The following is a 9976-nucleotide window of genomic DNA, read 5'->3' as shown; positions in this document are numbered from 1 at the left end:
AAGAACATCTCTAGCATGGATTTTGCAAGACCAAAATATGTGACCATTTTTTCTAATAGTTATAACACATGATTTCCTCTTTCTCATGTATGATATTTTGTTATGTGTTTGAGCACATAAGTTTTTTTTAACTTGAGAAACACCTTATGAATCATTTATATTTGATATCTTGTTTCTTTTGCTAAAAGTGTTGAAATGTATCTTCTAACTTATGAGAAGTAGTTTGGCCAAGTGTAAAAGCAACAATAATATACCTCAAATTACTTATGTCATTTGTCATTGTAATTTCATCTTCCATTTGAAATCTATATAGTCAAAGTAGTTAAAGAAATTTGTGCATTAGGTGCTTTTGTTCCAAATAACTTATTCAATTCCTCCCAAAATTCATTTGAGTTTTTGTGCAAGTCTATGTGGTGCAAGTGAGAATCATAGATGGACATTCTTTTCTAGTGCCTATTCCCCATAAATTTTCATTCATCGATTGCATTTAAATTTTCATTTTCCAAGTATTAAAATTAAAACCATGATATTTATATAATGTGTCAACCACAATCTCCATAGCCAAATATCCTTTTATTTCTTTTGATTCATCCACTAAAAATTTAATAGTTGTTGCTCAACTCCAATTTCTTTATGGAGATGTAAACAAAAGAAGAGTTATAATCAATTTATATACACAAAGATTTCTTCATTAGTTGCAGCCTTAAAGTTGATAGGTATTTATAATGTTTGTGCACCTGATAGAAATCAGTTAAACAATTTAAGTATGCACAGACTACTTTGTAACTGTCTAACCTAATCAATATAATAAATTTATTAACAATGTAATATATATACTAATACTTGTAAGTTTCATAGAAGTTCTTTCTCAACATTCTTACTAACTGAAATGAGAAATCCCTTCAACACCATACAAAAGGAAACAAGTATTAGTTCTTTTCCTTGAAAAATGAAAAAAATAGAAGCTAAAGCCAAATGAAAGCGAGAAAAGCTCCTGCTCAAGACCAGTGCAAAGATTAAGAAAATATTTTATGAAATGAGATGAGGCATTCCATAATCAGCATCTGCAGATGATACAGAGTAAACTCTTTTATGACAGCCAAAAAAAATATGTATGGCTTTTCGAAAGATCAAATAACTGCAACAAAAAAAAAAAAAAACCAAATAAGGAATTTTTTTCTTTCAGTATTGATGTTGATACAAACAACAGGAAGCCATGATATTTGAGCAATGTAGCCTTGCAGAAATGGAATTCCCACCCCTTACTTGATGTACAATTAGAATAGATAGGAGACTTTCCACTCACTGGTCTCCCCATTGAGATTTTTTTGGACATTTTGTACTCCCTCATAGTGTTGGTACATTCTCCTCATCAGCGACAACCCTAATACTACCACCTGAAATTTTGAGTTTCATTTAGTTACTGTTCACATACTAGTTACTTTTCACATACACTCAATGCAATGCAAATTTTGTAATGGAACCCAACTAGCATTTAGGAACGAACATATCACTTTGAATAAGGGCAACTTTCGCTTTTGGGATCAGAAGTGTTCTTGTTTGTGCTGGTGTTTGCAGCATTCTTGACCTTTACAGCAGCTGAAATAGTTTTGCAAAACAAAGAGAGAATTAGAGACAACTAAATTTATTATCATAATCAAAACAAACATTATCATAGAAATGAAAGGAATTGTATTAAAAAAAACATATAAACATTTTTGTTTTCTTACCATGAATGTTCATGTCCCTTTTGTGAAACTCCAATACCTTTGGAGAGATGACTATCAAGGTTCAGTGGTGACAGTTTGAATTGTATTTCCACAACTTTGATTTTCTGTTAATCATTTACTGTCTAAATTTAAAATGAAAACATTGGTAATAATGAATGTTAACATTGACTTTCATTTTAGTGGCCAATTGAAAATCTTAAAATCTGAAAGGCGAGATAAAACAAAAATTACTACTAACAAATTACAACGAATTTTCTATTCTACACAATGCTGAAATGAAAAGGTCAATGTGTACCTCAAATCATCAGGGTGTTCCAAAAAAGAGGAGACAGATCCTACTTCCTCTGAATCCAGTCCAAAATCTATACGCAAATCTGACATACATTTATCAAATTCGACATCAATAATAGGAATGCCAGCAAAATCCATTTCAATGTAAGTAACAGAGGCATGATCAGTGGGTGAGAGTCCTAAAATTCATAAAGAAAAAAGTTCCAAGCAAAACCTAATAGGCTTATAAATAGCTGCATTTAATGATTAAGATGTTTGATTCGACTCATTTGATTGCTTCAGAGCTGATTTGATCGCATGCAATTTAGTTTGACTCCCCTCAAGTTGAGTTTCAAGCTCTGCAATGCGATCTTGAAGCCTTGATATTATAACCTCGTGCAACCGTCTTTCCAAATCCCTTGGTGAAACACAGAAGTTTTCTGTATTAAATTCTTCATCTCTTGAAGAGTTATTATCTTCCTCTGATTCTGCATTACACGTAAACCCATCCTCTCTCAGTTGTCCACTGACAACATCAGCACTGCAATCTGAGTCAATCTGCCACACGATTGAAATTCTCAGGGTTATGCTGCGTGATCATAAAACACCATTGGAAGATCGTAAACATGATACTGAAAAAACTGAAACTGCTTTATAGATATGTTTAGATAACAAGCATAACCAATCAGCACTTGAGTCAATGTATGTAAAAGGGTACAAGGCATTTTCTAAGTGACCTATCAAAACAATTCAAACAGAGAAGTTGTGCTGTGTGCACAAATTCAACATGGGCAGCATGGCTTTAATATCTATCCAAAACAGAAAAAAAGAGAGCAGTTGAGTTTCTAATAGCTAACCTCATTGATTCTAAGAAATCTTCTCTGGTGGCTAAGAGAATGCAAGTTGAATCCAAGTTTCTCCAACTCGGCTTCAAGCTCTGCTTCAACACTGGTCACGTTCTCCATTTTTTTGTCGGGGGTTTTACCTGGAGTTTTCTCAATCACACACGCCTCAGTAGACAATGCATCAAGACAAGCAACAGTCTGTTGCCAAGTTTCTAAACCATTAAGAGCTTCATCAGATACGTCTTTCACGGTGCATGAAGCTTGCATTTCTAGTTCTCCCTCCAGTTCCTCAACCCTTTCTTCTTTTTGTTTTATCAAACATGTAAGCATCTCCATTTCACTCTTGCTTGACATGATTGTGGACATTATGCCAATGCCAACTCCAAAACAAACCAAACGATAGCCTACACATGCATCTGTGAAATATAAATATTGTAAATAAAACAACCTTAATAAAGGAAACAATTCTGAAGCTAAAAGAGGAATTACAATTAATCATACCTGCATTCCTTGAACTTTGGCTGCATTCTATTGGCGAAGGAAGTTCAGTTACGGGTACAGACCCATGCCCATCACTGTTTATGTCATTGTGAGAAGGCAGTAGACAATTTGCAACAGGAAATGAAAGCAGCAGAGGAGAAATCTCCGCTCCCATGATTTTACTCCCATCATTAACAAGAAGAGGCTTTTGCCTTTGCCCTCCGCACGAGATGCAACTACTACTGTCAATTTCATAACTATAGAGACAGCTTTCGAGGGAAGACATAGGCTTGCTAATAGCCGCCCTTAAAACCCTTGCTTTTCCCCTAAACGCAGAGGGTCCTCTTTTCGAAGACACACATCTTCTCCGAAACCCAAATTTGCCGACATTGCAATCTACAAGATCCTCAAAATGACTTTGATGGAGAATCTCTTGCTGTCTTATACTTTCATCCGACCGATCTTTGTCATTTGCCGGACCAGGGTTGCTGTTGACGAGGGCAGATTCATTTTCCATGACTTGCGATTTAGGGCAAACCATGTTCCAACAATTCGCTAAAAGCGCACAACCAGCAGCCGCTAAATCCATCCACATTTCCATCAATTTCAGGCCTGCAATTACCAATGCAGAGAATTTCTTCCTCTCCATGGCCACCGATACAACCCTATATATTTCCCCTTCTGCTCTGGCATCATAACTCATTCTCAGACATTTCCAGCAACGTGGTTGCTGCACCAGCGCTCTCAGACCCCGTTGATTTCTCACGCCGCGATCTCCGCCGTTGCCTCCAACGTTTCAATTTTTAATGAGGTGATCCAGTTTGGTGAATACCAAATCCCTCCGTTGTTACAGGCGATAGAACTCGGTATAATTCCCAATTGGGGATATGGGCTTCCCGGCAGGACACATGTGGAGTAATCGATGTATCTGCTTGTGAAAAGAAGGAATGAGCGAGCGTAAGAGCTCATGTCCTGGCGCAGCACTTCCTTATGACTGGTTGCGCCCAGGAATTGGGAGAGATTGTGATCAGCCACCGAAAGTGATATTAACTTTCCAGCAAATTTTGTGAGTGTGGGATCCCACAAATTAAAAGAGAACGCCATTGCAGTATTGGAACATCAGCCACTGGAAATGTGCAGTGTAACGGCTTCCCGTGTGCACAGAGAAAAACATCCGCCAGAGCCTTGAGTTGCTGGCTTGTCTTAATTTAAAGAGTTAAATAGAGGCAGAGCCTTGAGTTGCTGGCCTGTAATGAATGAATGGAAGATTTTTAATGACGTTCATGAGGCCATAACTCTAGAGACCCACATAAAACTCCTAGTCAGTCTCCAGCGTGTCTTTTTTGTTGTGAATCTGCATAAGTAAAATGACCCCCTTGAGGAGTCTTGGTCCTTCGAAAAAGTCTTTTATATTGTTCACTTTTAATGTTTCTTTGTGGACGCTGTGAATGTCTTCGTATGCTATCCTCCCACTCTTTCTTAAGGACCTTCCATCTACCAGTTTCACATCTCAAATGGTGGGAACCGGATCTCAATTGAGCGATTAGGATGTTTGTCTTTCCTTTGATCTCGGCTCTTAAATATTCTTTGTCGTCATATTCGCATGTGGGATTAAATTCTTTGACATAATAAGTTTTTTTCAGCATTCAACATTCTCATACGATTACAATTTAAAGTAGTAGTTCTAAAGTTTGAGTCTCTTTTGTGAAAAATGAAAGATTGATTTATGCCTTGCAAATAGCTAAAAGAACAAGAGCTTCATATATAGTCTTTCTAAATAAAGTAGAAATATAATTTTTTAATTTTTTCTTAGTCTATAATATTCTCATTTAAGAGGCTCACAATTTACCATTGTGTTGTGTTGTAGACTCTTGCCTCAAAAGTATAATATTACTCAACATAATAATTTGTGATAAAAAAAAATTAAATACGAAAGGTTAAACATGTTGATAGTAACTTTGATTTGCAAAACAATAAAAAAATTCAATTGATAAACAACGAATTCAGTTCAAGCAAACTTAATTTAACAAGTATTTTTAGATATTGAATTATTAAGTTAATTATTAACTTAATAGTTTTACATTGGAAAATAACAAACGAGATAGAAATAGAAATTTCGTGGATTGTCAATGAAACATGCTACAAAACACACCTGCTCTATTACCCTTGTGTTTATTAACAAACTCTAATCTTCAAACATTATTGAAAAGAAAGAGAATACAATAGTGGTACAACAGTTACACATAGAAAATGACTTATAGATAAAAAATGGATGGAATGACAAACTCACTCAAATATCTAATATCTCTAAATTATAATAATTTTAATTTACTATTATTAAATATTCATGCAATAAAATATAAGGTTATGATCAAAGCTTACAATGTACAATTTTTCAATATCCACCCCAGAATGACAATTGTGGAAAAAGGAATGCAGTCAAGGTGGTTGCTGCAACAACCAAGAATAAATGTGAAAACTATATTTACCCTTGGTGGAAACCACTCATTGCTTCATCTCAAACCATTTAAACTATTCTCATGGAGATGCGAGCATGAAATAATACAAAGCCGAACTACCAAAAACTTCATAACAATGTTGAAACATTTTCATCTAATCTTATAGGCTAAGATCATTAGCTATTTGACCAGACTAAATTAATTTCCCTCTTGAATTCAAAATCTAAACAAACCTTGCCAAATAACTAGTAATTATTTGTAAACCGAAAACATTCTAGCCTTGCGTGAGGTACTTTTATTTTGAAATATGGATTAAAACAAAATTGAAATTATTGGAGAAGTGTCTTACCAAATCTGAAGTCATGTCCTACTTGAGACATGACCTCATTATTGGTCATTGTAATCTCCACATGATATTCATAGTCAATATTATGATTGTATGATATGTACGAAATATTTTTGTTCCAAAGGCTTTAAGAAATTCTGGACTATTTGGAATTTTTCTTGACAAAACTCTTCCTTTGATCTTGAACAACTTAAATGATGTTGTACAATGCTTTGTCATTTGTAGTTAACAAATGTTACACAAGAACATGTGCCAATTTTTTTTTTTTAAATTGAAAATTGAAAATATTTATTTCCTTACACCTAATTGTACAAATGCCCTACTCCTTTTTCATTTTTCCCTATCTCTTTGATTATATACTCACAATTTTACACAACCTTGATTTCACAAAACATCCTCACTGTGATTATCTTGTTCATCACAAACATGTCCTTGTAAATCTAGGAATCTTACAAAAACATAGAAAAAAACCAACAAAAGCACAATATACTAGAAAAATATAAGCAAGGAAAAGACAATATTTCATCTTCTTACGTACTTATAAAATGTCTTTTTGTATATTTCATCTCAGAAGCCTTCTTCAAGATTTATATTGCTACTACTTTAGTTCACTGTGTCTTTATAGGATTCTTAAAAGGTCTAGATCAATGTAATGTCAAGATTTGTTTTCTTAGACAGTCTAATCTAGTTATGGTTCTAAAAGATTTATGGCCTATCCAAGACAAATGGTTTAAACCTAGTCATGATTTATTTTTCTTTCTAGTAGCAGTATTTCTCAATTTCTCAAATACACGCAAAAAGTGAACAAGAAACTTTAGCACAATAACACAATAACTCACATGTTTTTATCAATTGAACACAACAGTTGTGAAGCTTCAAGTACAACAACAAAGATAGAATTGTTGTATTCACTTCCAAGTCCCACGACAAAGATGTAAATGTTATACTATCAAGTCACTCAACCTAATGATGACACCCAAGTAGGTTTAAAGCCAATGGAAGTAACCACCATATATGAAAAGTATACAATTTGTGTCAAATGTTGATGCTATCGTAGGTGCTCCTGCAAGACCCCTTCTCTATGATGTTTAGAGGTACCTATCAAACATATTCCCTCAAAATACCCATACCAACATTCAAGTTTCCCACCTTCTCTATAGGCTTATTGTATTCATTAATATACCAAATGGCTTTAGAGTTGTTGCAACATTGAACTGCATATCCATGAGAAGTTAATACAAAATAGAATGCATGTGTCCTACAGACCCTCACTTATCTAGTACCACTCATACCAAGAATGTTGTTTTGCTCAAGCTATATTGTAACTTGTACAAAACTACTAAAATACAACATCTTCAACAACTACCATAACTACTACAAAACACTTATGCAACAATTGTGCAACTGCTTTGAAATAACTTATGTAGCAATTGTCTGGTCATTGAAAAATGGCTTCTAGAACCATTGTGTGACTGCTACAGAAAAAATTCCCCTTGGCCATATTTACATAGCCCCTAACTACTTATATTAACTGCAAATAACAATTAGCCCTACTTTTGTTAGTGTAATTACTTGTTTTCACTTATTAATTAAATTACTTTGATTTAATTAAATAAGTTGCCTATTACTCTAGTTTGCTTAAGCTATCTCGTAGGTGCATATAATTAATATTTTATTAATTATAATGTGCAACTTAACTTTTTTAGGCTTTAGGTTACCCTTTTCAGGTTTCGATCTCCTTTATAAGGATGTATTTGTTTGTAATTTATTGAATTCGTTGAATAATATTTTTCTTCGTCTAAAAATAATTTTTCTGTTTTCAGATCAAACCCTTGCCTCTTCTTGTCTTTTTCTTCTCTGTGATAGGTTTTCTGCATGTAGGTTATCTTGGGCTTCATCTATTTGATTGGTGTATTTGATCAAATCCTACATGGTATCAGAGCTAGATCTACTGTAGCTTGTTCGGTGTTTCAAGAAAAAGGGAGAACAAGAGTTTGGCAGATCAGATCTGGTGTTTTTTCGAGTTTTTTTGAGAAAATACGAGGTCACTAATTTTCAGAGCAGTTTGAGGCCAAACAAACCTCACAGATGGATTCAGAAGGCGTCAAAACCCTCGTTTTGATATAAAATTTGTCTGATTTGGACAACGTTGATCTGGGAAGCAAAAAAAATTTTGCGAGCAGGCCCGTATGACCCTTGGCACACACTCCAAGGTAGAAAATTTTAAAAATCATTAAAAATTTTGTACATTTTTTAGTTACGAAATTTAGCAAACCGCGACGGAACCGCTAGCAGTTACCGCTAGCAGCCACCACCAGCGATTACCGCTGGCGGTCTGCCAACAGCTCCATCGGCGGCCCCCGCCGTAGCTTTGCCTGAGGCAGCCCTCCACCAACCCACCACCTCGGCTACTACTTTGTCGGTGGCACGACAGTGGTTGATTTTTTTGTTTAAAAAAAATAATTTTTCATGCATTCCAGAGGCCTTGGAGGTTTTTTTTTCCGTAACTTGAGCATCTAGACGTATTTTTTCAATCCAAAAAATCCACCAAAAAGTTGGTTCTAAGACAAAGATGCTGGTATAGGTGTTTTTGGGTTTTGATGCAGTTTGGTTGCCTATTTTGGTAGTCAAAGCCAGATGTTCTATTTTGCATTCCGGGAGGCGTATCTTGAGCATCCGATCTCCGATTTTGGATTTCTTTATATCATTGGAAAGCTATTTTCGTGCTCTTTTCAGTGATGCTAGTTGTTGTTCCAGATTCTACTCTAGAAAATTTTTATTCAGTCTTATGCATTTTTTCATTCTGGTGGATATCCTGGTTGTTTCAAGTTCGGGGATCAATTTTGTTGCTTTAGATGCTTTGTTTTGGGCTGAACCTTCTGTTTTATCAGCCTTATGCTTTTTTTTATCATTGTTGATATTCATTGTAAGCATCTTTATGCAAATGAACTGAGATAAAGTGCCACTCTTACGTTTTGGGATCCTTTTCATCATTGTAATTTGTTGTACTCGCACTATTTTATAAAGTGCCATGGGTGGGGGGATAGTTGTTTTCCATTTTGTGCCCTCTTCCTCTTTTTCCTCATGCAGTGTTGGTGACACGTGCCTTTATAGGTGTCTATACCTCACTCTCGATGTGTCTGGTTCCTATGTTGTAGGAGATTTTTGGCCCACCTTTTCAGTTGCTTGTCACCTCACCCCATCTGCATTAAGGGGGGGTTATTCTATTGTTCTAATGCTTCCTTGGTTTGATGGTTTGTTAGTGTGAGCTATGTATTTAGTACCTGATCCTACATACTAGGTGATTGCAATGGTTGGCTACCTATGCATTTTGGTGAGATGGATCATCTACCATATAGGCACGCTCAGTTCGTGCCTTCTATTTCTGTGGAGGTTCTACAAATCAACACTTTTTGATAGAGTTTTGCGGCTTTTCATGCTTCAATGGTTCTCTTCATGATCTCTCTTTATTCCTTTCTTTTGGAACATTCTTTGCTATCTCTTTTTGGAGTAGAGTTTTTTCCATGTGGTTTTCTCTATTTCTCTGTTTCATAGAGATTTTGTTGTATTAGGTACCTGATAAGGCCTTGTTGCGAGGACCCATTTTTCTACTTTCATAGCTATGCTAGGTTAGCTCCTGAGCTTCGCTTAAGGGGGGGTGTTAGAGTAATTAGTTTTTTTCACTTATTAATTAAATTACTTTGATTTAATTAAATAAGTTGCCTATTACTCTAGTTTCCTTAAGCTATCTCGTAGGTGCATATAATTAATATTTGATTAATTATAATGTGCAACCCTAGCTTTTTTAGGCTTTAGGTTACCCTTTTTTGGTTTCGATCTCCTTTA

The 9976-nt window shown here is 35.2% G+C and overlaps 1 protein-coding gene across 5 annotated transcripts; it reads right to left on the bottom strand.

Annotated features, from left to right (window-relative positions):
* Positions 1 to 1165: 1165 nt before the first annotated feature.
* On the bottom strand, positions 1166 to 4028 carry LOC149569612 (uncharacterized). Of its 5 annotated transcripts, none has more exons than XM_089822314.1 (6): positions 3347 to 4028; positions 2858 to 3261; positions 2026 to 2558; positions 1731 to 1834; positions 1515 to 1599; positions 1166 to 1397 (listed from the first exon to the last, which is right to left on the bottom strand). In XM_089822314.1, the coding sequence occupies exons 1-3, from the start codon at positions 4026 to 4028 to the stop codon at positions 2268 to 2270; spliced, it is 1377 nt and encodes a 458-aa protein (XP_089678440.1). In that variant the 3' UTR covers positions 1166 to 1397; positions 1515 to 1599; positions 1731 to 1834; positions 2026 to 2267. The 5 variants fall into 5 exon arrangements, with proteins under 5 accessions (XP_089678440.1, XP_089678442.1, XP_089678439.1 ...); XM_089822316.1 differs by having other exon boundaries at positions 1166 to 1599; positions 2026 to 2439; positions 2515 to 2558; XM_089822313.1 differs by having other exon boundaries at positions 1166 to 1599; positions 1731 to 1852.
* Between the last annotated feature and the right edge of the window lie 5948 nt (positions 4029 to 9976).

This window comes from Cupressus sempervirens, chromosome 3 (assembly GCF_028749045.1).
Source record: "Cupressus sempervirens isolate cs-2001-9-10 chromosome 3, ASM2874904v1, whole genome shotgun sequence".
NCBI classification, from domain to species: Eukaryota; Viridiplantae; Streptophyta; class Pinopsida; order Cupressales; family Cupressaceae; genus Cupressus; species Cupressus sempervirens.
Note: the sequence above shows the minus strand (reverse complement) of the source record. Positions and strands in the feature narration are given on the sequence as shown.